The sequence below is a fragment of the Pundamilia nyererei genome, unplaced genomic scaffold (genome assembly GCF_000239375.1).
Source record: "Pundamilia nyererei isolate P.nyererei 1_Seehausen unplaced genomic scaffold, PunNye1.0 scaffold00013, whole genome shotgun sequence".
In the NCBI taxonomy this organism is placed as follows: domain Eukaryota; kingdom Metazoa; phylum Chordata; class Actinopteri; order Cichliformes; family Cichlidae; genus Pundamilia; species Pundamilia nyererei.
In genome coordinates this window covers 226,769-253,794 of record NW_005187414.1, presented here as the reverse complement: position 1 = coordinate 253,794, position 27,026 = coordinate 226,769, and the positions used below count along the sequence as shown (strand labels likewise).

General features: G+C 41.2%; 2 protein-coding genes and 1 long non-coding RNA gene across 4 annotated transcripts; all 3 read right to left on the bottom strand.

Annotated features, from left to right (window-relative positions):
* Positions 1-35: 35 nt before the first annotated feature.
* On the bottom strand, positions 36-13,287 carry tlr5a (toll-like receptor 5a). 2 transcript variants are annotated; one of them, XM_005724778.1, is made up of 5 exons: positions 13,194-13,287; positions 11,721-11,780; positions 2,658-4,932; positions 1,074-1,162; positions 36-400 (listed from the first exon to the last, which is right to left on the bottom strand). In XM_005724778.1, exons 2-5 carry the CDS (start codon positions 11,766-11,768, stop codon positions 155-157), a joined length of 2,658 nt encoding a protein of 885 aa, XP_005724835.1. In that variant the 5' UTR covers positions 11,769-11,780; positions 13,194-13,287; the 3' UTR covers positions 36-154. The 2 variants fall into 2 exon arrangements, with proteins under 2 accessions (XP_005724835.1, XP_005724836.1); XM_005724779.1 differs by lacking the exon at positions 36-400 and having other exon boundaries at positions 1,077-1,162; positions 2,658-2,760; positions 2,876-4,932.
* LOC102207365 (uncharacterized) lies at positions 5,744-7,309 on the bottom strand. Its single transcript, XR_311489.2, has 3 exons — positions 6,887-7,309; positions 6,656-6,718; positions 5,744-6,260 (listed from the first exon to the last, which is right to left on the bottom strand). It is a non-coding gene; the product is annotated as an uncharacterized LOC102207365 (long non-coding RNA).
* Positions 13,288-17,076: 3,789 nt separating the features above from the next.
* Positions 17,077-19,172, bottom strand: thbd (thrombomodulin). Its single transcript, XM_005724777.2, has one exon. The coding sequence runs from the start codon at positions 19,047-19,049 to the stop codon at positions 17,328-17,330; it is 1,722 nt and encodes a 573-aa protein (XP_005724834.1). The 5' UTR covers positions 19,050-19,172; the 3' UTR covers positions 17,077-17,327.
* Between the last annotated feature and the right edge of the window lie 7,854 nt (positions 19,173-27,026).

Genomic DNA, 27,026 nt, shown 5'->3' with positions numbered 1-27,026 from the left:
TTGTTGGTCATTCATTTTTGTCATGACATCACTTTGATTAGTTGAGTATCTGAGGCTGAGACCACAGGACTGAATCTGTTGCTGCGTTTTACAAAGCCACCAGTTTTCATTTTCACAGGACAGTAGGCTTCCTAAACAGCAGCAGAAACAAAGTTCACATGGAAGTTTCTTTTATGTTCTCGGCATTAATCCCGTCGTGGCTCTCCGGCTGAACTTCAGGCCCCCCGGGCTCAGGCTTGTCCTCTTTGAGCTTTTTCACCTTACTGTCTTTGAGTATATCTGAGATGAGACGTTCATAAAACCACTCCATATCCTGAGGGTCCTCTGGCCAAGTGAGGTACTCTTTCCTCTGGACAAAAGCTCTGACTGCATTGCACTTCATCAGCTGGTAGTGAGCCACCTTTGGATGCAATGTAGGAGTTTTAAGTCAAAAACTGAAACATGTTTGGGATGAATTCAGTAAGAATCAACATCACCAGTTTTCTGCTTTGTGGAAAGCAAAAAAAAAAGTGGTAAATGGCCTGTATTTGTATAGCGCTTTACTTGGTCCCTGAGGACTCCAAAGCGCTTTATACGTTCAGTCATCCACCCATTCACACACTGGTGATGCTACACTGTAGCCAAAGCCGCCATGGGGCGCACTGGCAGAGGCGAGGTTAATTGAAATCTGCATGCAGTCCGACACCTACCAGGTTTGTACAGGACTTTCAGTTATCTGCTAACCTGTTGCCACACACAGTTCTCAGACCTAAAGCATGACTTTGGTTACCATTTAAATCTGCTGTAATTTATATTTTACATTGAAAACTGGTCACATAACCTTTATATGTGAGCGTGGCAGCTCGCACTGATTTACACACTCAGTGATATAAATCATCATTTAGTTGCAAAAAATATATTGTATTTCAACACGTTGGAAATTAGAGCTACAGCTTAGTGAACACTGAATAGATTTTACAGGTGACCAAAACTAACTCAGCTATTACAATAACGCTTTTTTACACGATAAAAACATACAAACACTTAGTGGATAATATATTATTGCTGTTGTTATGTTAACAGCTCATACTCACCTTCCCTACCACCAACATAATTAAGACATTTGTCAGTTCCTCCAGCGTCCGGCCTTGGGCTAAAGTAAACGCTTCCAAGCACCAGCCATCTGCAAAGAGAAACTACTGTGGTAATTTTGCTCATGTTTAAATGATCTAATGAACTTACATTTTTTTAAAATAAGGAAGTATTTAACCCACATGCAATTATTTTACTGTAATGAAGAAAGTGAAAATAAAAGCCTTATTAGCTATGGTACTACTAAGCATGCTAGCAGTTTAAATTAAGAAATGCAACACGTCTGTTGTTTTATATACAGGAAGAAGAGACAGCAGTGCTGATTCCATTTCTATTTGTTTACAACATGAGTTACAATGACTAGTGGTTGGCTTACCATCAGTACAACGTCAGCCATGTATACATTACAATAGATGGTTAGCTTAGCATTAATAATCATTCTTTCTGCTGATCCTCTCAGGGCTCGCCGTAGCAGATTGCCTACCTCCATCTTTCCCGAGCATCCTTCATGTTAAACCAGTATGGCTGGGCATCGTCACTGATTTCTATAACTGATTCGATTCAATCCCAGATTCTGTTTCATTCATTATTTCACTCATTTTTTGACTCAGACAGTCAGAAATACTATAATTATGATCATTTATCAATACACTGGAAGCAAAACTGCAGAATAAGAGGGACTTCATGACGAAACCTGCAGCTTCAGAATCTGTGAGACACCGCCTTTTGGCGGCGTGTCCACATATGGGTGGGTGGATGGCGGGTGAACGGGGGAAATCTGCGCTTTGTGCTTTACACCTTTTCCCGTTTACCTGCTCTTTAATCATTTGCATTTTTAACTGTTTGGCAGATGTTTAAATTGTTTTGAGAAGCTTTAACTTGAGCTTCTGGCGTTTCTGGCAAAATGCATTTATATTAAAAAATTGATTCAGGATTTAATGAATCGATATCGCTTTAGTCAAACGAAATTCGATTTGAATCGGGAAGTCCATTTAATTATTACACTTATGTTTTAGGTGACACATATTTTTATATAAGAGAAAGGTTAACCGAGCAAATACAGAAATGCAGTTTTTAAATAATTTCATTTGTTAAAGCTAAAATCTTTTAAAAACCTATCCAAACCTGCCTGGCTCTATGCAGAAAAAGTGTCTGCCCCTAAATCTAATAATTGGTTGTACCACCTTTGGCTGCAGTCAAGCATTTGTGATAATTAGCAATGAGACTATTTTTTACACGGCTGTGGGGGAATTTTGTCCCACTCTTTTTTCTAGAACTGTTTTAATTCAGCTACATTGTTGGGGGGTAGGGGTAGGGAACTCCAGGCTTCCTGCAGGTTTTAGATGTGTCCTTGATCCAACACAGCTGATTTAAATGTTAAACTATCTCCTCAACATGTCTTGAAGTTCTCCAGAGGCCTGGTAATGAACTAATGATTTGATTCAGGTGTGGAGACCCAGGGTGAGCTCTAAATCCTGCAGGACACCGGCCCTCGAGGACCAACGTTCCCTACCCCGTTGCAGGGTTTTCCTGCTGTAACGGCCTATTTAAGGGCATAGCAAAGCATCTTAATCAGAGTCCAGTACCTTTAAGGAAATCCTTAGAGACAATGCACAAAGTCTTCCTGCTGCTCCAGATGGCATCTCTGATGTTTGAAAGGTGATCCTCACCTGGCAGGAAGTCTCGGGCCTCGAAACAACAGTGAAAAAGATTCTCTTCTGAAAACTGGTTATCCAGCTTCTTTAGTAAAGCAGCCTCCACCCACCGGTAGTCCCTGTTGCTAAAACAGATAAACGCATCATACCTCATCTCATCCACAAGAGGCATCAGTTTGGGACCCTTGAGAACCCTGCTGATGATCTTTTTGTAGATGATGAATATTTGTCCTCGGAGACGAGCGTAAATGATTCCAGTAAGAAGGACAATAATGATGAGTGAGGCAGAGAAAAGGAAGACAGCAAACTTTAGACCTTGGACTGCCTGTTCGGGATCCGTCTCACATGGTTCGATGATTGTGGAGTAATTCAGCAGAGGAAGGCCCTGGAAAGCAGCTGGAAACTCGCATCTTAAGTCTTCAATTGGGCTCAAAAACGTGACATTAGTTGTGTTCAGCCACTCCAGGAAGTTCCCCAGATTGCAGTCACAGTGAAAGCGAGTTGCTGACAGACTGAGAATGCTGAGAGACTGAAATGTCATAGGGTCGGGGGAGGCTAGGAAGTTGTTTGAAATATGGAGCCATTTCAGGCTGATGGGAAAAACATCTGGCTGCAAAAAGGTCAAGGCATTGTACGAAAGGTCCATCTCTATGATTGAGCTGAGACCCCTGAAGATCCCATTTGGGAGGGTCGTGAGTGAATTAAGGCTTATATTTAAACCGATCAGATTTTCAAGATGGTCAAACAAGTCGAGGCACTGCCCCTGTGCCCAAATTATCTGCAGGGAACTATCATGAAGATCTAGCACTTTCAAACTGTTATTAAGAGGTTCAAACACATAGTTTCGTTTGCACCACTTGATGATGTTGTCACCATAGAATAAAACCCGAAGTCTCGAGAAATAAGTTAAAATGAAAAATACATCCTCCATATTTGTTAATCTATTTTCTGAAATATCGACATGGATACTGTTCATGGCCAAGTCATCAATTCCATTGCGAGATTTCAACTTATTATCTCTCAAAAACAGATATTCTAAATTTGGTAGTGATGTAGGAAAACCCAGTTCTCGCAGTGAGTTTGATGCCAGATCTAAATACTGTAAGTTAGGGAGACCGCTGAATGCTTTGTATCCCAAAACACCAATGTGGTTTTGGGACAAGTCCAATATCCTAAGTTCTCTCAGATTGGTGAATGTGTGAGAATGTATTTGTCCTAAAAGGTTGGATGACAAGTTGAGTATTAGTAAATGATCCTGAAGACCATCAAAAGCATTTCTGTTAATCTGATTGATTCTGTTTAGTGAAATATCGATCTTCTTTGCATCTCTTAGATGACTGAACACGGCACTCTGCAAAGCAAATATGCGGTTGTTAGAGACATCCAAACTTTTCACTGCACTGTTTTTCAGGCCTTCAAATGTGTTTTTATCTGGATCTGGGAAGTTCTCATGTGAAAACCCTTTGCCCAAGATTCCAGAGTATTTAAGATGAGAAATCGGAGTCCCTTCTAATGCTTTGAAAAACTGCCTTGTTTCGTTCACATTTAGTCCACTGGAAGTTAAATCGAGAACATCGAAGGCTAGCTCTTTGAAAGGGTTCCCACAGTTTCCCCATTCATCATTGTGGTATAACTTGTTGGAGTCCAAGTTCAGGAGCTCAAACCTTTTACCCCTGAAACTTACAAGATCTTCTTCACATATGTTTTCGATCTTATTTAGTTTGAGTTTCAGCTGCGTGAACTTTCTGAATCTTGAAAAGAATGGACCTGGCCGCAGTCTCGTTATGTTGTTGAACGAGAGATCAAGGACTTCCAAGGACAAAAGTGGTTCCAGATAGCTTTCTGATAGTATGGAGTCTGTCAGACTACAATAATACAAAGACAGGTTTTGTAAATTGAACAGTCCTGCAAATGCCCTCGGCTGCAGTTTGAGGCCCAGATTAGAACCGAGCATCAATTCTGTTAACTTTCTCTGCCCGAGGAAAGCGTTGTTCCATATGACGAGTGTTTGATCCTGACTTTCAAGATTTAATACTTGCAACTCCTTAAAGTCTCTGAGCGAGGTGCTGTTAATCTCACTGATGTGGTTACTCTGCAGATAGAGGTGGGTGATGTTGTGGGGCAGAGCAGGAACCCAGTAGTGGTTCTGAAAGCCACACCAGGCTCTTTGTCCCCTCAAACGGCATGTTTGGTAGGATACTGTTACCTGCAGATGGGAGGGATACATAACAAAAATCAAGCGATGAAGTCAGCAAAATTACATGTGAAATTATTTAGTAAGAAAAAAAAATCAAAGTCAAAGCTTCATTTTCATGATTAGTAGCCCCCCCCCCCAAATGTCTTTATGTATAACTTCCATGTAGGGCTGCCACAACCGATTATTTGGATTGTCGACTAGTCACCGATTATTTTTGCGATTAATCGACTAATCAGATCATCATCCATTGGACGTAAAACGTACAGCTTATTGCACCATCAGCATCTGCTCTTATATAACTATCATTAGCTTACAGCTTTAAGTGTTTAAAGCTAAAAATAAAGATAAGATGATAGTTTATTAAATTTTAATGAAATCTACAGATTGTTTAGGTGAAGTTTAATAAACTCAGCCGTCTGCTCTTTGCTACCTAAAATATAACACACTGTAAAATGTAATTAGTTCACAGAACTCAAAAAAAGTAAATTCGTTGCCTCAAAAAAATTGAATAGTTTTACTTAAGATGACTAAGTTAAGGCAACTTATTCACTTAGAGTACAGAGTAAATACCTATGTAGTTTCCAGAACTCAAAAAAATATGCAAACTCGTTGCCTCCTAAAAAACTAAGTAAAGCTTACTTAAGATGACTGTTAGGACAACTTATTCATCGCAAGTCTGCAGTATTAAGAATAACTTGATATTTCTGACTGTACAATACTAATTGTTTACCTACTGACAAAAATTTCAAGTTCAACTAAATGAAAAAACTATTTGTGGTAACCTGAATATGACTAAAAATAATTAGCAACACTTTTGGTATTAAGGTTAAAATCAGCCCAACTTTTATTTTCAAACACAACAAAGTATAACAGCCAACATACTTGACACTGTTCTGCTGAGCAACAAACAGTTATGTTGCCATCACTGTTATAATCTTACAATGAAACAAAGTCTCAGATGTAATTATTCTGAAAATAAGTTTAGGCCTACCACAAGTTCGTTTTGTACTTACATTACTTATATAATCAAAATAAAATATTTGTTGTTCTGTCACAAGTGCAGTCTCTGATTTAAACAACACATTTGTTTTTCATTCCAACACAGGAGCTGGAATGTTGTAATGTTTTAAGGATGCTTGTTTCCAGTCCAGGCATTACTGCCTGAATGACTGTCATGGATCGAGGTGATCCACATGTAGGTGCAGAAGAAGGTCTGTAACTTCCCTTCAGTACAGTGGCAGTGGATGTGGGTTGGAGATGCAATGAGCTTGAACCTGCAGGCGACCATCTTCACTGACCACACCATCTGTGACGGAGGACTCATCTCTCCTGGTGTCCTGCAAGCAAACAATCATATTTTTTGGACATGAACTTAATTGCTTTCTTAAAACATTTTTTTCTGCATTTGGTATAAAACAGACTCCAATTTAGACAATCTCAGGCCCCCTCCCCACCAGAGAGGTGACATTCAATGTCCCACTGTCAGTCTGGATAGCCGTGACCACCACCCAACACACAATAATGCCATGAAAGCATCATTTTAAAAAGGGCTATGCAAACATGGCCAATAACTTTCATTCTAATGATGTGCAAAATGATTTGGGCACAAAACAAATTTTGCTGTTAGAAAACTTGCAGACTTCACTATATACAGTGTAGACCCTCTAAACTAAGTTTGGGGGATGTGATCTTTCAAGAAATGCAGACAAACTGTTGTTGTTTGTTTACTTACACAGCACGTCTTGTAGAATTAACTGGAGTCCCAGCAACAGCATAGTGCAGTCATATCTCAAGTCTAATAACAGAAGACAGGAAAAGATCAGTAAAGAAACAACTTCCCCAAACCAAAGCACAAATAAAACAATAAGTAAAACAGGCTGATCTAAAGTATGATTAAAGTCCAGCCTGATTAATATAAATGTCACTGACAGTTGCTAATATATTGGAAAACCAAAATACTTACTGATGTCTTTCTGTCCAACAGCAGGAGTGCTGGTCCCGAGCCTCAAAGACAGTAAGAAGCAAGCAGAGGGAGAAAAAACAACATTTTTCAGAAGTTGATTTGATCCTTAATGGCTGTGCAGTCATAATAACTTACAACACAGAGGGTCCATGTAGACCCCATACAACCAAATTAGACTAACATAGTATTAAAAACACCATCTACTACTGTGTCTGAATGTGTGGTATTGGCACTGTCAGTTTAGGCCTAAAGAGATATGTGTTTAAAAAAAGACCATCTATATCATCATTACATGCTTATTAAAAGCTAACTTCCAATATATAAAGTTTCTTATAAGCAAAATGACCAGGTCTAACATATGGCAGGGTTTATATGCAGTGTTGGGACTAACGCGTTAAGTAACGCGTTACAGTAACTACGTTATTACTGTGGTAACGAGCACGGTAACTAGTTATTATGCCAAAACCAGGAACGCATTAGTCGTTACTGGGATTTAGATAGGCTCGTTACTCGTTACTTCGTGTGTGGTGGCTATCGCGGAGCTTCCACAGATTCAGTAACATTAGCAAGTGGTGGAGGCAGCAGGTGGAGGAAGGAAAGGGGACGCAGAAGGAAGAGAGACCCGAGGCGACCGCCGGTCCAAGTGTGAACTGAACTTCAGGTAAGAAGTTCTGACCTGCAGTCTCTCTGGGTCAGATATGAACCAAGTTTAGGTGGAGTTTATTTTCGTTATGCTGACTTTTTCCGTACTGCGTGCTAGCTAGCATGACGGAGTTTCTATACAGCTGGGTGGGTGCTATGATGTTAATGATGTTGAACTTTATTTTGTTCATAAGTTATTAGAGTTGCCAACCGTCCCGTCTGGTATTCAGAGAAAATATTACGCGTTTCTTATTGAGGTGAAAAGGAACAGTTTGTCCCGTAATTCAGCTACAATGAAAAAGACACAAAGCTGCAGTTATTCTGTGTTTACGCTGCACAGCTGCTTCTTCTTCTCTCATCCTCTCCCCCTGCCTCTCCTGTTGCTACTTCAATCATGAAACTGATCAATGATCAGCTGATCGGCTCTCTTGTTTGTTTATCGCTCACTTTGCGCCAGAAAGAGGAAACCAGCGGATGTCGCGCTAAACAACAGCAGCACGTTTAAGCTTGATCAGCTGTTGTTATAATTTATTTAATATTAATTTCTAGTATCAGCTGATGTTTGCTGGAGCCACAGCTGTAAACCTGCTGGTCATGATATTGGTTTGGATATGTGGTGAGAGGGAAACACGAGGATGAAACCAGGAGATGTCCTTACTGGATCATCAGAGCTGTGATGGAGAAACAGGTTTACCTTTTAGGTGACATGAATGAGTTGAAGGGAAGTTATGAACTGTTTCTGAGAGACAAATAACACCAGGATCCTTTTCTAAGCAGCTGACAGCTGGTAACTGTGCAGGGGCGGATCTAGCAAAGTGTTGCCAGGGGGGCATGTAGGGCATTAACAGGGAATGGGGGGCACAAAGAAATACTTTTCTTTCTTATTCTCATTTAAAATGTCTAGCTTTTAAAAAATAATTATCTGAATCTTACAACAAACGATTGATAGATTGATGCATATATACCATCAGAACAGTGAACATCACTGTCACAACAGTGTTTATTTTCATTCAAAGGCTTTATGATTTTTCCTATAATGGTGGGCCGGTCTCTAGTCAAAATGCCCAGGACGATTTTCTGTCCCAGTCCAGCTCTGTATGCAGCTCATCTGCAGTCTGGTGTTACCTACATCTTCCTATTCAGAAGGCAGAATTTCCGAGTTCTGAGTACAATCAAAGCACCACGACTGCAGTTTTTGTGTTGGATGTAAAAGGCGCGCATGATGCTGTGACGTAGGCTAGAATCATGGCGGCGGTCAACGACGGCCCAGGTGTGGGATTTCTCTCGTGGAAATATGCACATTATCTTTTCCTTTGGTAGGTGGCACAGTGCACTGTGGCAAGTAAGCAAACTAGAAGACTGGCAAAGTTATGGAAGCAACACATTAACAAGAGAATTCTGAGTAAAACCAAAGTTACTTTCCCTAGTAACTAGTTACTTTGAAAGTAACGAGTAACTTGAAGTAACTGAGTTACTTTTGATAGAAGTAACTAGTAATGTAACTTAGTTACTAATTTAAAGTAACTTACCCAACACTGTTTATATGTAACATAATGTTTCTTATGATTCAACTGTGGAATTTAACTTAATTCTTTAGAAGGAAAAGCTGTATTACTTTATTCTCAAGTATAAAGCCAACCTAGATGTTAACCATTTAACCGGCCACTAATCTGGATTATAGCTTTCACAACAAAACTTGTTTTTAAACACATTTTTAACAAAACAAATACTATTGTTATTATTATTATTTAAAATGTAATAAAACAGAAAAGTGGTTAAATATAAAAGCAGTTTGCTTATGTTGTTAAACAAAGGCTAGATTTGACATTAATAGATGCCACAGATGTTCAAAAGCTGCCACAAAGTATGAAAAAAAAAACAAATGGACGTCTCCGAAAACGTCTGAGCATTTTTGCAAATATGTGATGTCTTGATAAATCGAGCAGATACTTGAACTTTACACAGCTACATTCTCGCCTGAAAATATCTTAAAAGTCTATTTTGTGACCCAGAAAAAGTTTTTAGCCTCGCTCCTCCGCCATTGCAGCGCTTACAAGTACGCACAGACTCCGACAACTGCGACCGACAAATGCGATCCTCCTTTTCCCCAGATTACCCTTTCTGGGTCACAAAATAACCTTTTAAGATATTTTCAGGCGAGAATGTAGCTGTGTAAAGCTCAAATATCTACTTAATTTATAAAAATATCACATATTTGCAAAAGTGCTTCCACGTTTTCGGAGAGCTCTGTTATCCACCAGCGCGATAGCTGACCGGGAGGTCAAGGCTCGATAGAGTCCACGAGCACAGCTAACTGCCGGCATATCGTTTTCAACCTTGCAGTCTTTTGCTACTCATGTTAAACATGATATATATATATATATAGTTAGTTAGTTAGTTAGTTAGTTAGTTAGTTATGGCTATGGATTGAAAATACCCTCCACACTAACAGCTGAATAAGAGTAAACATTTACTCACCAAGTCAGTGTATCAGGCAAAGATCCACAGCAATGACAACAATAATATCTTGAGCTGAAGCTTCTCCAGGTTTGCTCAACATATTCCATAACAAGTGCACCATGAACATGCGGACTGATCCGTGCTAGGGAGGAGGACGGTAGTGATGTGGCATTTTCAAACCACATCTTTCATCCTTCCGCACTGAGAAGCAAAACTTCCAGCTTACTTAGTTTTTCTAAGTTAAGACAACTCAAATAAATTGAGTTTATCAGCATTTTTATGAATGAATGCTATGAATAGATATGAGCACGTTAGCATGCTACTTCCGGTGCGGAAACTCCTGTGGGGAGTGTAAACAACTGATCGATCTAAACGCTTTAAACGTCAAAATTGATCATTAGATTTTTTATGACACAGCAGTGGTGAGTGTTCCCACCTTCTCTTTGTAACTTAACGCGATCTTTCCGTTTTTGAGTTTTGGCACATGGAGTATATCTTCACAGTAGCGATTGACCACAAAGTAAAGCTACTGGAAATGTACAATCCCACATCCGGTCTCAAACCAGGAAGTTAGCATTTTCTCGTGCACAGGGTCTATTCTGGGACAGAGCTACTTCTTCTTCGGGGTTTAATGGCAGCTGGCATCCTTGTACATGCAGTGCTGCCATCTTATGTTTCAGTCCGTTATTACACTCTTAAATCCTGCTACTTATTCCTGCGTCTTTTGGGATCTTACAAAGCTTCAAACGACGCATCGACTATTAAATTAGTCGTCGACGATTTTGATAGTCAACTAATCGTGGCAGCCCTACTTCCATGGAAGCAGACTTACCTGGTCTTCAGCAACAGTTATCCAGGCCCTCTGAAAGTCAGATAGAGTGTTTCTCTGGCTACTGTTTCACTCATTTTCAGTATGATACTTACACCTTTACATGTTTGTTTTTGTCATTTGTAACGCCACTTAACACTGGCCTAAAGACAAAAAGGTGCCTAACCCAAGGGCTGAATATGTGTCTTCTCTATTTAGCAAAGAACCCATTTGAAATTGTATTTTAGGCACTTTTATACCAGCAACCAGTAGCAAACACATCATTTGTTCCAATTTCTGAAGTTAAATGCACCAAAAATGCCAAAGTAACAGGTTTGACTAGCAAAAAAATATTATTTTCCCATCATGGTTGACAGTGTGTCCTGCACAAACTTGACAAATGAAGGAGAAAAGAAGAAATCCCACAATGACCTGACAGAACCTGAGACATGCATCTGAGCCTTCAGTTGACCCATCTACTGTTCACTGAAGCCTCATCAGAAATGGTCTCAGTGGAAAGGTCAGATTTTAGACCCACCATGAATTTGTATAGTGAACGGTGTCCATTTTCTGCATGACAGTTATCCCAAACACACTGCTAGTGCCAATGCAGAAAAGCATACATGGATAGAAAAACACAGCAGAACACCATCAGTCATGGTTGACCTCCCCAGAGCTCAGACCTCAACATTGTTGAAGCAATGTGGGATGATCTTGTCAGAGAAGAGAACAAAAGAAGAAACAGCCAAAGAAAAGTTTTGAATGTCATTCAAGAAGCCTGGAGAACTGTTCCTGAAGACTGCTTAAAAAATCCAAAACGACTAACTTAATAGATGAATGGATTTGAGATTAGTCATTATATTCTGTGGTCCTCTGTTATGTTTGAAACCAATCAGCTGAATGAAGTCAGTATTATAAACGTACCTTTAGGCACAAACCAGTGCAAATCAACTGAAGGACCAACATCCACATTCTGTCCTCAATCTGTACAGACACAAACAGCAAAGCTTTGATTAGGTAATCGTGTTTCATTGTTGTAGCTGAACAAATATGTGAAATATTCAATAAAGTGAGAACATAAACACGCAGGTTGATGGTTCACTCGCACAAGTGTTTAACACAGCAATTCATATCTGATGTCAACTCGGACTACAAAGCTCCTTTGACTAGCTGGCGTGTTTGCCTGAGCTAATATGGACCGGACAGCAGAATGTGTCATATTGCAGTGATTGATCCTGGTGCTACACCTGCCACTCCCGATATAAGTTCATTATATTAACGTTTGTGCCTGTCAAATGTTTAAACCTTTAGTTTTAGTTTTTTTTCTGTCTCAATTCAGTCCAAAAGTTGCCTTTATCTATCGCTGGGAGTAGATTTTTGTTCAAGTTAAGTACAACAGAGCCTGTGAAACCTGGCTGAAACATTTGAGCCCTAAAGAAAAAATGGGCCTGGTAGTTTCTGTACAGCCATTCCTGTAACTGTGAAAGTTCCCAGAAGCAAAGCACACAAAAGGTCCCAGTGCAGTGTCCCACCAGAAGAGGAACCGAAGAAGGTGCCAAAAGGCAGGGACAGCACAAAAACTGCTGTGCATCCAGTTTAGTTACCTACTAACTAGTTATGGTGAAACCCAGCTAACAATTACTGGCTGCACCCAGTGCTAGCGGAGACTCAACAACGTGTTTATTCCTCAGCCCTGCATTAGAATCTGCAAACCCTTCAGACACACAGGGGTTTGCGACTTAACGAAAGCACAATAAATAATAAGAATCAACACCTCTTAATTTGTTCTGTCCATACGTTAGAAGTTCATTATACACTAAATCATTTCTGTGCATGAAAGATAACCTTGCAGTTGCGTTAAGGTGAAAACATGGTAGGAGTTTGAACATCAGCGTAATCCTGTGCACAAATACCAAGTTTGGAAATATTTAACCCCCTGGTGACGCCCCTGGGTTTAGCGAGGTGGCAAGCACGAACGAGATTTGACATTTTGTTTGTTGATAATAAAGCTGTAGTCTGTAAAATTTCAGTATCTTCATTTCAGCACAGCCTACTAAAGGTTTGAACCTTTTACGTTGCATTACTTGTTAGCCGTTTCCTGCCGTTTGCCTGCAGGTGGACCCGATCTGTGAATCACTTCGGAGTTGTTGTCGGTTTGTTTACAGTCCGAGTTTGTTTTGTGTTTACAGTCCGAGCTCTCATTACACTGACGGGCTTATTGAACAGTACGACTATTTTTAACAACGTTGTCTGGTTGATTCCGAGTCGGAAACGATAAACAACTTTCGGAAACACAAACACACTTTTTAACCTTCTCCTTAGACGGTCGGGGAGGCGGGCGAGGCGGTACCGAGCTTTCTCCTCACAAATTAGCTGATAATAAAGTGAAAATCTTACCTGTACCGGACGAAGCGACAAACCCGTTCAAACCTGCACCACCTCGCTCTGTCTGGACTGAGAGTTGATCTTCTCCAGTCTGACAAAACGACAATTTCGCAATTTCCCAAGTGAACAAATCTCTCCTTCCTTTGTAAACTTTGCCTTCTTTTACGCAACATGGTTATGCTCTGTTCTGGTTATATTAGTATGTAACATGTATGTATTTAAATATAAAAGGCTACTGATCACACTTACTGTGAAAAATCTCAGCCAGTTTATGTTAAAATTTATGTCATTTTGAATGCAGAAAAGTACCACCAGAGTACCACCCGAGCCCCGTCAAAGCTACCAAGCAGAGTGTCTGCCATACTGTAATATTGGCTTTCCTTCTCCTTTATTTACATCCTTGTCTGCCCACTCATGATACAGCATGTATATGTAGTCAGTTATGGCCACAAACTCGCCTTTGATTACCAAATTGCATTTACTACATCAGTAAATCTGAGCAAACATTTGTCCTAGAGCAACACTGTAGGGTCTTTGTCTTACAGTATAAAGTGATGTGAGACAAGATTTCCTGACTGTAAAGCGGTGCGCAGACGACCAGAGCCCTCTCAGCACAAGGCTGACACGACTTTCCCCATATAGGAAATAAAACGTTAAAAATAAAAACAGATTAAGACAGATTACTATACCAAACACATAAAAGTGCATTTACTGAATTGGTTTTGTCTGCTCTTGTTTTTTCAAAGACAATGAGGAGCAAAGTACGATCTGATCCTTGTGTTCATTTTCTATATACTGTTATTCCCCAGACTGTTGTCAGTCTGACAACACTCAAAATTCAAAATCATTCTCAGTGCACACCTTTTTCTCCTCTGTGCTCAAGGTGCTCTCAGTTGTTTAAGTAGAAGAGAAAAGTTGGACATATTTCACAACCATTAGATGTCCAAGAAACCTCTGAAAATGAGGTCACAGTTACTTCCCGAGCAAAAACTTCTGCTTTTGCTCACAGACCCTAAATTCCAACAAATAACACAATAATATGGCAAAACTGTAAAGTGACACAAGAAGCTAGGGGAAGAGCCACATGTTCCATCTGAGCTTTGAGGAAAATAAACTCAGCTTTTCCTTGGATGTTCGTAGGTTTTCCAGTTCATACAGAACTTCAGCAGTCGGGTTTGTCACTGTGTTGTTCCTCCATCTCATTGAGCCTGCTCAGGATTTATTCAGAGGAAATGAGGAACAAAAAGACATTTTAATAGGTCAGGGGTTTGTGTTGCTCTTGTTGACTTTTAAGTTAAAAAAAAAATCAAATGAATAATATTTCTTTTAAAAATGAATGTAACAGCCCTACACACCAGCACTGTGCTTATTTTATATGTTAATCATAATATATTTATAATGGAATAACATGAGCTCAACAGTGTCACAAAAGTACAAACATTCGGTACTTAAGTAGAAGTACAAATACTACTGTTAAAAGTTGAGGTACTGATTGAAATTCTTTACTCGGGTAAAAGTAAAAAAGTACAGGCTCTGAAATGTACTCAAGAAAGTGTAAAGTAGCTCTTTGCATGATGTTTTTATTTCTCTGTGCTATATTAACATGATGGTAAAATAATATCAGGAGATTGGAATACAAACCTTAGTCTAACTTTTTTATTCTAATTATGCTCAGCTTGGTAGAGGGTGGAAAATGTGTACAGTCAGAGGTTAAAGTGGATTCAGCAGATGTGGGAACATTAAAATTGGCTGTAATGGCTCAGTGTGGGGGAAAAGACTCATAACTCACAATAATTTCTATTGCTTATTGTCTATTGTGTACAGGCTGTGAGCAGCTGACCTGCTGCTCTTTTGGAGGTACACAACTTCAACCAGATGTCTCATGAGTTGTCCGTCCGCTACACTGCTGTTTTTTTTCTAGATGGTATAAAGTTGGAATTTAGTCGGATGATCTCAGTATCATCAGCTAAAGTCATATGAATCTCCGCTAAATTTGATGTAAGCTAACCGTGAGCATGAAACCACGGCCACTGTGCACCACTCACACACTGTTCTTTACTTTAGATCCATCACAGCACACCAATCTAACCTGTTTATCCTGCACTAATCTGCAGAGGATTTTCTTGCAGTCTTTAAATGCCACAGCAATCTGCCTCAGTTTGATTTGCAGCAGTTTTCACAATATGAAAAAAGATAATGTCACATGTACAGACCCAATATCTGATTTAGAAACGTGAGGACGTGTAAGCTTAAAATTCCAGTTTATTAAATCCCATTGAGCAGTCTTTACCTTTAAATCTAACCTCTTCTTTCTCTTGCTTACGTCTTCCTCCATCTCTGAGTAAAGTTAACTCTCTTTTCTCTCTGTGGGAAAAACAGCAGCTGGACCTTTAGCTAGCAACACACTGAAAAAAAAACTGTCCAACTTTTAACCACTGACTTTGGCATCTGTTTTTATGTGACATTATGACGCTAACAGTAATGTATTAAAGCAAAAGTAATGAGCCTGTTTTGAAAATGTAAGACGTAAGCACAGATATTGGTTTACAAACGTTAGGAGTAAAAGTAAAAAGTAGTGCATGATCTTAGGCACCTGTCAGTCAGTCCTTAGAATCGTCATCTCTCCATCCTCCTATGCAGCCTCCCTGTGTGTGACTCGTCACTGGAAACACTATGCTGGGTCCTTCCTGAGGCTGTAAGTCACCATTTTCTCCACATGATGGCGCAGTCAAGCTGTGCGTGAAAACAAGGAAGGCCATTGCCCTTCTTTTCACCACTGCCAAGACAAACGTCTTAACCAATCATAAGATATTCCAGTAATTTTTGTCAGTTTATTTTTGTATTTTTGGTAAAACCCAACAGTAAATGTTTATGTTTTATATCATTTACTTATAAGGTGGCGAGTTTCAAACTTTTCTCCCTCCACATCACGTAGATGTTGTTCATATAAATAATCACACATCTCTGTATGATTAAAGGACCGTGTCAATCATTCATTATCTAAGAAATAAGCACACAGACACCACACATCAGCACTGAGTGTATTACGTGATGAAGAACTGCTTTGGGAGATTTTGCTAAATAAAATATTCACCACTTACTTTTCATCATGGTGGCATATTTACAAGTGTGATATACTGCCTAAATATTTATGCAGTTATTTATCTGACATTAACTCTTAATGTAGTCCCTAAAAACACTAAGCTTGACTTCACAAGTTAATCCTTCAGATGTTATAATACTGATACTGGAAACATGAGTATGTTGAGTGGTTGCTAGATCTAGTGTTTTGTTGGGAAACTAACTGATTAATGCTTTTGTAAAGTTTATTAGGAAAATATGACAATGAGCGCTTTCATCAGTGAGTTCGTTTAAATAGGCCAAACACGTATTTCAGGAAAGAATGGTGAAATTATTTTTATTTGTACACTTCCTTAAAAAAATTCATGTGGGGTTGCATTCAATTCTCAAGAACACAATTTATCACAGTTGCTCAAATTTCCACTGAAATGACCCTTCTCATCTCTCCCCTCCTTCTGTGGCACTCTTCTTTATCTGCCTCTTAGATTGTTCCCATTCAATATTGGTATCAAGTGTGAGCTCACTCTTGCTGGCTTATAGTGAAGGTATTTCCGGTCATTATATTTAGTAAATGACGTCTGTGCTGTAGATATGTTTAACTTCTGCTTCCTGATGCCAGCTTTGTGCAAAATCTGTTTACAGTAAGATCAAACAAGATCTGCAAACTATTTCCAACAAGGCAAAAGTGTTTAAGGTTTTGCCAACAAAGTGAGCGATTTAGTGGTGGGTTTAGGGTGCTGTGCATTCAAAGGGTGACATGCTGTTTTCTATCGATTCAGAAAAAAGGTTAAAAGGGAAAAAGAAGCCCCAGACATAAACATTATCAAAAACATTTATTAATATTTTAGAATTTGAAGTCCTTTGTCATCACATGGCATCTGTACCTGAACGGTAAATAAAATGAAGGGCATGTCCTTCCACAAAAAAAACTGTTTGTAACATGTAATATTTCTGCAGTGCTGTGGACACTTTCCCTTTTCCTTCCACTGTTAATGCAATTTGCAAAGTTCCGGTAAACCTCTCACTGTACATTCACGTGTCATGCTTAAACCGTCTCTGCTTGGCTCAGCTTTCAGCTTTCACTTGATGGAAGCCGTGATCCTCGCCCTCCTCAGCTTTGAGCGCAATGCTGTTCGTCCTCTTCGCCCTGCGTCTGATGGCGCGATCCGCCAGAAAGACCACGAGAACGATAAAAACCGCAGTGAAAATTATTATTCCCACCAGACCCCCCGGTGGCACTCCCCCCGAGGGCTGCCTGGTTGGATCTGGATATGGTACCGATATGGTAGTGGGAGTGTCTGGTGCCGATGTCCCTTCAGAGCTGTCGTCATCGCTTTCTACGCACTTGTATCCGTCCACTAGCACATATCCCAGAGAGCAGAAGCACACGTAGCTCCCGAATGTGTTCTGACATTTCTGTTCGCAGTAAAGGTCACTGCATTCGTCCATGTCTATGCACACGGTACTGTCCACTCTCTCCTCGACTACGTAGCCGTCGGGACAGTAACACTGGAAATTATTGTTCGGGTCACACTCCGCGGGGCATTCCTCCTTCCCGCAGAACAGCTTGCACTTATTCGCTGACTTCGGGTCCACTCGGTATCCATCATAACACGAGCACTTGTAGCTACCGTGGGTGTTGTGACACTCATGCTCACACGGACCAGACACGCACTCGTTCACGTCGACGCACTGGCCGTTGCGCGTGGAGTATCCCGCCTTGCAGATGCATTCGAACCCGCCGGGTTTGTTGACGCACACGGAGTTCTCCCCGGGACACTGCCGCGGGTCGTTGCAGTCATTGAAGTCCACGCACGACCTGGCGTCATCCGCCAGCTGAAAGCCACGATCACACATGCACGCGTAGGAGTCTCCGTTCATGTAGCAGATCTGCTCGCAGCTCAGCGCCAGACACGGGTCTACCACGAGCTGCTGCTCGCAGGTCACTTTATTCGCAGGATTAAGGGTTTTTCCTGGTGGGCAGTAGCACGAAGGCGTCTTGTTAGGACTCTCCGTGCATTTATACTCACACCCGCCTTCGTCCATCTCGCAGTTCCAGGGCGCCGGCTGCCACATCTCTGCGTAGCACAGATATTTGGTCTCAGATGGCATCCGGAGAGCGGTGCTTCCAGGAGGCGCAGACAGCAAGTCTCTGACCACAAACCCATACGGAGTGGTGTACATGACAGTCTCTCCCGGTGACTCTTCTTGACTTTGGCACATGCCAACGCTGGTGTACTCACAGAGAAACCCGGCGGCCTGATCCTGGCACGGTTTCTGGCTCCATCTGAAGTCCAATTCTGGGGAAACTGAGACGCAGCGCTGAGAAGAGCAGTTCATGTTAAAGTCTGGCAGCCAGTTTGAGAAGTCACTCTCGTCGTCTTTAGTCACCCACTCGTAGCCCCTCAGCCTGGCAACGGGGTCTGGGCAGCGGAGTGGTCGATGTAAACCGATCCAGAAGCTCCCCTTAAAGTTTCCCAGCAGAACAGAAAGAACATCGTGTTCTACAGATGAGCGCACGGTCATTAGTTGCCCCTCTTGATCTCTACATTCATTTTGCGCTCTGCTGAAATCGTTCGGGTCTCTGAACACAGCAAAACACTGGTTATTGATGCAGTACCCCCCACTCGGGGCTATACTGCCGACTCTGTTCACCAGCGAGAGCAGCAGCAGGACCGCCAACTGCAGGACAGGATTCATGTTTGACCCTCGGCTGTCTTCCTTTAAGTTTATGTGCGTCCCGTCAGAGTATGGGCCTGTTTGTGTGAAGAACCCTTTAGCTGGCATTTATAGCCCATCAACTCCATGTCAGTGTCCCGACAGAGGAAGGAAGTCGCTCTTAATCAGCCGGCTGCTCCTCACTTTGCCCCTCAGCTCTCTGAGCGGGCTAGACCACATCCCCACAATTACGCACGGCTTTTACGCACGTACGCAGCGAAGCCGTGTGCACGTAAGGGGGGGGCGGAGGTCATCAAACGGACCCCTCCCCTCTGTTTGCAATAAACCCCTCCCATCTCTCTCTTATGTAGCATGTCTGTTATCGAGCAGCATTTCTGGGGTCAGATGTTTTAACCCCGCTTCCCTCAGGTTCTACAGTTTTTACATGTTTTTTTTGGGCATTTAAGTATTACTATCTCACAACAAGGTAGAATAAGAACGAAATTAACAGCTGTAAAGTGTTGACTTTCATGGAAGACAAGAGATAAGCCTTTTAAAAGCAGAATTCCATGCATTTTTGCTTGGCTCTGTTGTTGTGTGCTCTATGATGCCCTCAGAGCAGGCCCAAGTTGTTATGGAGCCCTGCGCATAGTTTGATTTGAAGCTTTTCTGTCAGCTTGACCAAAGAGGATATATCAAATGCAATTTAACACAAACCTAAAAATCATTTTCTAATATAAAAAGGATAGAAAAGAAAAATTGAAAGACCAACTATTTGTAGGGAAAAGAGCTCTTCACTTTTCAGAGATGGAATAAAAACAACAAATATGTCATATTAAAAGCAAATGCATTTGTTAGTGATAAACATATCTCACAGGCTAAGTCCATATTAATCTGTAGGAAACACTCACCCGTTGTTCTGTCGTCATGGGGGAGCATCACGGCGGCTTTGTTGTTGTTTGTTGCTTCCAAATATTCTGACAGTGCTCCTGGGGACACGTGATGGAATGAGTTGAGTTTATTTTAAAAACTTATAGCAAACTGTAACTTTTGAAAGGGAACAAGACCCAAAGTCGGTCTTACTAAATGAAACAGCTAACTGAAGTGTAACAATTTTGGACTATAACTGCAAAGAAATCAGAGGTTCTGATTCATAAAGACACAATGCAGGTTACATAGCACGTCAGTGGGATATGCTGAGGATCGGAGGACATCCCTCTGACTATGTGACTAGCACAGTCCATCAGGTCAGGAATCCATGGTTACATTTATTCCAGAAAAAGCAGCCAAATCAGTAACAACTTATCCTTATAGTATAACTTTAGCTAATGCAGCGTTTTTACATTACAGGATGAAAGCATCAGGACTATGTAGGAACATGACTCACACATGAACATCACATATGTTCTCTGGTCTGCTTGTTTGAGTCTTATCTTTAATGAGGTCATAAAACACAGTAATTGTTGATGGAAACATACCTTTATCCCCCTGCATTTGTTCCCTTTGTGTTATCTTTTGCTTTTCACACCCAGAAGCGTACATCTTTTTTTTTCACTGCTAACACTGACAATGTGTCTGAGTGTGACCCCAGCTCTGACACAGACAGCAGAAATAGTAAAACCAGAGAAATGATAACACATTTATCAAAATATTTCACTTTGGTTTGCATGATCACTGATTTATCACATGCAAAACAAGTGCACATTTATCAGCCCGTCTTGTGTGACTTTAAAGGACTCTTGAGTTCCCAAAGAGTCCTGTGGCCTTTGGACCAGTGTGAATGTTTACTGTTACGTCTTATTAGTATTTTAAGTATTTTATTTATTGAATTTTATTGTTTTATTTATATTTTGATATTACTAGGGATGATGCAATGATCGGGGACCATTCTTAATTTCGTTGTACCTGTGACAATGACAATAAAGTTTCTGATTCTGAAAGTTAACCATTTAATAGCAATTTAAACAGTGTTACACCAGGTTTGTCTAAAAAAATAAAATATGAGGAAAGAAAAAGGGTAATATTGACTCCAAAATTAGCAAAGACAGTAACAAGTGAAAGCTAACAGTTGCACAGAGTGGTATTTTGTATACAAAACCATAGCAGCACAGATTTACATTCATGATCAGTCCAGATCGCTCTGTTACACAGCAAAGACCATAACATTCAACCTCGTATGATGCGAGCATTAGGATTGCACAGACATGACAAAATGTTTGTTTCTGATATACAAAGAGTCTCCATTAGAATACTATTTCTTCCCTCTTTTATTCAAGGGAATTCAAGGGAATTTTTTATGGACATTCCTCATGTCCACAAAAAAATAAACATAATAATCAAAGTTTTACATCCAGGGAAATCATACATAAAGAGAATTTGGCGATTCACTCCAAAATGTCTTGTTTGGGGCCAATTTTGTGAGCAAACGTCAGTCACGGTAAGTTGTTAAGGCTACAAAGAGCAACAGTAGCTCCTTCAAAACTGGAGAGTGACCGCAAGGTTTAACTTCTCAAATACAAAAGCATTTTCTTGAGGACCAATAAGATGGATCGCCTTGTAACAGCATGGCTGTTATGAGCTTATTTGGAATGGGACTCTAGCTATAGATAAACTTTTCAGTACCATTACTGTCAGATTTCTTCCATCATAGTATCATTTATACATTACTGCAAACTGTCGGTAATTTATCCGATGAAGTATTTGTTTCTGCTTTTCAACTTTGAATCGAATCCTGAATTAATCTGTGCCACACTATTTTAACAAACAGACTGTGCGATGATTTTTCACGACATCTTCCAACATCTTTTTGCAGTTCCATCTAATATTTAATTGAAAACTATTTTTTGTATATTTTTCTGGATTTTGTTTGAGTAGTTTTTGAAAAATGAATTCTTATTCTGGATATTATTACATACAATTCAAAAATATGTTTTCTTTACAAACAACTAGAAGGAAGACATAACGCTCAAGCGGCACATCGGGCCCACATGCTGAACAATGCAGGAGAGCAAAATTAAAGGTGCTGTGAGGGTTAACTCAAACAGCCTGCATGCGAAAACAATTTTGCTCAAAGTAGACAAGAAATAAATGACTCCACGCTTGTCAGCATAATTTTGGCACAAATGACACCCCATAAACTGGCCAGAATGTGTTTTAGTGGAATACAAACCATAGGCCAGTAACTGTGCTCCCATGTAGAAAACATTCAGATGAATATCTTAATGTGCAGCGTCTATACTCTAAATTTACTATGTGCCATTTATTGCAGTGCTGGGCTATGAAGCCTCTCCGCGGAGAAACCAGTGCGTTTGACTTGAAATGAAGGCTCAGCTGTGCGACTTCACAGGTTCAGTTCAAGTTTCTGGGTGTCATTTTTAATCTGCTTGTCGAAGGACAGCCTCTTGTAGGTCTCCGTGGTCACCTGCTGCAGATAGAAGATATCTATATCTGGTCGTTTGAGGGGTGGGAGTTCAAGACTTCCGCAACGTTTAAAGATGTTCCTCAGCAGGAAAACCAGCAGCACGCCAACCAGCATGATGAACACGGCGATGCCCAGGACGCTGCCGGTTTTGATATAGGGGGGCAGTGAAGCCGGGTGAGCGCTGGTCGGCTCGCCGGTTGATGTGACGCTCAGAGAGGGAGAGCCTGAGCCATCGTCTTCTTCCTCCTGCTCCTCGGATAGGCTCACGCACTTGCCATTGTCCCGCAGCTGGAAGCCTTCGCGGCAGCGACACCTGTAACCACCGAAGAAGTTTTCACACACGTGGTCACACATACGCTGAGCCTCGCATTCGTCTATATCTGTGCAAAAGTCTGTGCCGTTCACGTTGTCTTTAACGTAGCCATCGAGGCATTCGCAGCCTGCCGATGAGCTGCATCTGCAGTCCCTCTCGGTGCAGTTCAGCGTACACTTGGTGGGGTCTGACGGTGACACCATGTAGTCGCGCCGGCACACACACCGGTACTCCCCGTTGACTTTAGCGCAGTCGTGCTCGCAGGATTTACAGATCGTTAGATTTAGGCACTCTCCCTCCTCCAAAACGAAGCCGCGAAATCTGCACCTGCACTCATGGCCCTCGCGCGTACTCACACACATCTGATCAGCTGTGCATGCCTTACATTCATCCGCCTCCACGGAGCTCTTCCCCCCCTGGCCCAGGTCGTGGCCTTTGTTGCACTTGCACTGGAAGCTGTCATCCTCCCGCTGGGATCCTTGCGCGCACTCTGTGCACGGGCCCGTGGAGCAAGAGACGTTATTACGATGGAGGACGAGCCCGGTGGGACAGACGCAGCCGGGTACTGAAGAATCGCACTCGTGCTCGCAGCCTCCACCCATCACCTCACATTTCCACGGAGCTTTCAGCCACTTGTCGTAGCACAAGTGCTTCGAGTCTGGATATTTACCACCGAGCTTTCGTTCTTCAGCCGTGGTTCCCAGTGGAAAAACCTCCGAATAACCGAACTTAAAGGTCTCTAAGGTGTAGTTCACAGCTGTGCCCGGCGACGCATTCAACGGACTGCAATACTCGGTCATCTGGCAGAAAAATCCGTCCAGCTTTTGGTCTTGACACGGAACCCTCACCACTGTGGCGCCCTGTCCCTCCATCATGGAGACCACAGGGCAGTTCGGACCCGTCTCGCTGCTCTGGAGCCAGTATTTACCGCTGAGTCTGGTTAGAGTCGTTAAATCACCAAGTTCTTCCTTGGAGTTGAACTGATATAAGCTTCCAGAATATTTTTCACACGTTTCTTTGGCGCCTCGAAGATCCACGGGAACGTTGAAAGCACAAAATGCATTCTTGGAACAACGTACGAGCGGAGAGAGGAGAGCTTCCTGCAGCCCGCAGGGGAAAAGCAGAGAGAAAAGAAGCATTCTCGGAATCATGGTGCCGATCTTAAAAAGGCCTCCGATTGTTACTCCGGTGGCGTGAACGTCTGTGTTTGACGACCTGAAGCTGATACAGCGGCTGAAAGCTGAGCACAGTCCCCATTTATAAAAGCGTCGACCTGTTTTTTCTCGTCTCCTTCGTTTTTTTCCTCCCCTCAGGTCCAGGCGAGGAAGGAAGTTCAGTCGGGTCCGTCTGATTGCTCAGCCCCCACGCTCTCCAAAAGGCTTGCCCATCAAAACACGCGCTCACGAACTTTGAATAAGGTGAATTAAACCCCGCACTCTCCTCCCACCGGTGACTCTTCTCTCTCTCGATTTGTACAAAAACGAGAAGTTTAAATCTCTGAGACGACTCGAAAATCTGCCCCTCAGAAACGGACATCACATGTTGTATTTGCGATTACGCATGTTGAATTTAACATAAAATGCCATGTTTGTATTTTAAATGATTGTGTGATATCTAAATAAGAATTCTTTAGGTGGAGGCAGTTAAAGTAAGTACCAAGGCAAAAAAACAAGAGAAAAGTTCGAAATAGAGAGATCCTGGGCTCAGTACCAGCCTTTACCAATCAATAAAATAAAAAAAATAAAATAAAATAAAATAAAATAAAATAAAATAAAATAAGCGTCTTAGAAAGGCTGATTGCAAATTGTTCTTAAATATTTTAACACGATATATTTGAAGAAATCTAAACGAACCGATGGAATTAAGGCTTATAATCAACATGAGTCATTCAAACGCTATTTACTCAGGATAAATAGAGATTTATTAGTGTAAATAATAAACAGTATTGTTATTCAAATCTTAATTATTATATTTTACTTTACTTTTCTGCTTCTGCGTCATCGCGGACCCCACCAGCAGCTGGTCTTCCAACACAGGAGGCTCATACAGTGTAGCACAGAAAAAAATAGTGACTTGGTGGTTGTACATGTAGCTGTTAATAAAGAAGCAGATATTTCCTACAGGAACAGGGCCAGAGCTAAAGGTGGCCGTGACCACCTCAGACTGAAACGCAGCCACCCCCACATTATCTGATTTTTTTCAGTAACAGACATCCAGCTGTCAGAATTTGGTTCGTCTGAGAGAAGGATCAATCAATCAATCAATCAATCAATCAATCAATCAATCAATCAATCAATCAATCAACAACAATCTTTATTTATAGAGCACATCAATCAATCAATCAATCAATCAATCAATCAATCAATCAATCAATCAATCAATCAATCAAATCTGTATTTCCAACATATAAGTAACAAGTTTTAATACACATAAAAAACAAATGAATATTAATTCAAAGAAGGCCATCACATTCACATGAAAAAAAAGTTGACAGTTTTCCAATGAAAAAGCATTAGCCTTATCTACCTCCATCTGCTTTGAGTATACTGTCAGTTTAATAAATATTTATAAATATCGTTAGCTTCATAGCATAAGTGCCTAAGTCATTTTTTGGTCAAATTGAGATTTTTGCCTAACTTTACTCCCCTACCACTGCTGCATCATCCTGTCCGTCTGCCTATGTCATCACAAAAAAATGACTTAGGCACTTATGCTATGAAGCTAACGATATGTAAAGAAAACAACATAATTGATATTTCTTTATAATAATAACAATAATAATAATAATAATAATGGATTGGATTTATATAGCGCTTTTCAGGGCCCTCAAAGCGCTTTACAATGCCACTATTCATTCACTCTCACAGTTACACACTGGTGGAGGCAAGCTACAGTTGTAGCCACAGCTGCCCTGGGGCGAGGCTGCCATATCACGCCATCGGCTCCTCTGGCCGTCACCAGTAGGCGGTAGGTGAAGTAAATGTCCTGTATTTTGTATAGCGCTTTACTAGTCCCTAAGGCCCCAAAGCGCTTTACACACCCATTCACACACTGGTGATGGCAGCTACATTGTAGCCACAGCCACCCTGGGGCGCACTGACAGAGGCGAGGCTGCTGGACACTGGCGCCACCGGGCCCTCTGACCACCACCAGTAGGCAATGGGTGAAGTGTCTTGCCCAAGGACACAACGACCGAGACTGTCCGGGGCTCGAACCGGCAACCTTCCGGTTACGAGACGAACACCCAACTCTTTGAGCCACAACCGCCACAGTATTTAATGGTAAATATCCAAACTTACAGTTTTTTATAAGATGTTATTATATACAATAACCCAATAACCCAATTTAATGTACAGCAAGACCCTACATCATCATGACAGTTTTTATTTATATAACTTTTATAAACTGATTTACATTTGTACATCACGACCATGTTTTTGGTTCAGATACACCCTTTCGCTAACACTAACTGCACCAGCTTGCCTTTTAAACTGGTTCTGGGCTCTGAAAGCTCCTTTCCGCCACTCCCCCATTTGCAGGCGGTTGCCACAGCAGATGGACCCACACGCTGGTGCAGATTTTTAAGCAGGATAGTCTTCCCGACACAACTCTTCCAGGAATTTGTGTCTCATGCAATACCAGGGATATTTATGTGATAGGCACACGTGTTAACCACTGCATTAAAAAACAGTCCTTTTCTAGGCTGATTCTGTGAAGTCTGTTTTGGAAAGGGGAAGGATTTAAAAAAAAATGCATGACAGGTGATTGGATGGATGAAAAAAATGGTTATCATCATATACCACAGGGTAACCAGTCAGATCAATGACCCATGAGGAGAGAAGAAGAAAAGACAGTTATGATGTGAAGAGCTTTAAAGGGCGTAGAGGTGTCAGCATAGCTGGCTGTGTAGTCAAACATGTCATTACAAAGTTCTTGCTCCCTGTATGGAAAGATTGCATATACTGATTGGTCCAAACTCGATGTTCCAAGCTGAAGTCTGGAGAAATCGATTTTCTAATGACTGAGATCTCAGCAAGCTTGTGATAAGCTCCTCCAGTAAATTGTCTCATTCTAAGTACCTTAGAAACGTTAGATACTATCTGCAAAGCCAGAACATCTTACTATTCATCACTGATTGAAGAAAATAAGAACAACCCCAGGTTTCTCTTCAGCTCTGTAGCCAGGCTGACAAACAGTCAGAGCTCTGTTGAGCCAACCATCCCTTTAACGTTAACTAGTAATGACTTCACGAACTTCTTCACAAATAAAATTTTAATCATTAGAGAAAAAATTACCAGTAATCATCCCACAGATGTAATATTATCTACAGCTACTCTTAGTACCATTGATGTTAAGTTAGACTCTTTTTCTC

Bases quoted from the DNA above. Each gene is read 5' to 3' on its own strand.
- thbd (XM_005724777.2), bottom strand. From the start codon at position 19,049: ATGCCAGCTAAAGGGTTCTTCACACAAACAGGCCCATACTCTGACGGG.
- tlr5a (XM_005724778.1), bottom strand. From the start codon at position 11,768: ATGTGGATGTTGGTCCTTCAGTTGATTTGCACTGGTTTGTGCCTAAAG. The intron at 4,933-11,720 runs GTACGTTTATAA...TCCCATCTGCAG, and splicing joins GCACTGGTTTGTGCCTAAAG to GTAACAGTATCCTACCAAAC. The intron at 1,163-2,657 runs GTACTGGACTCT...TTCTCTTTGCAG, and splicing joins CTCTAAGGATTTCCTTAAAG to ATGGCTGGTGCTTGGAAGCG.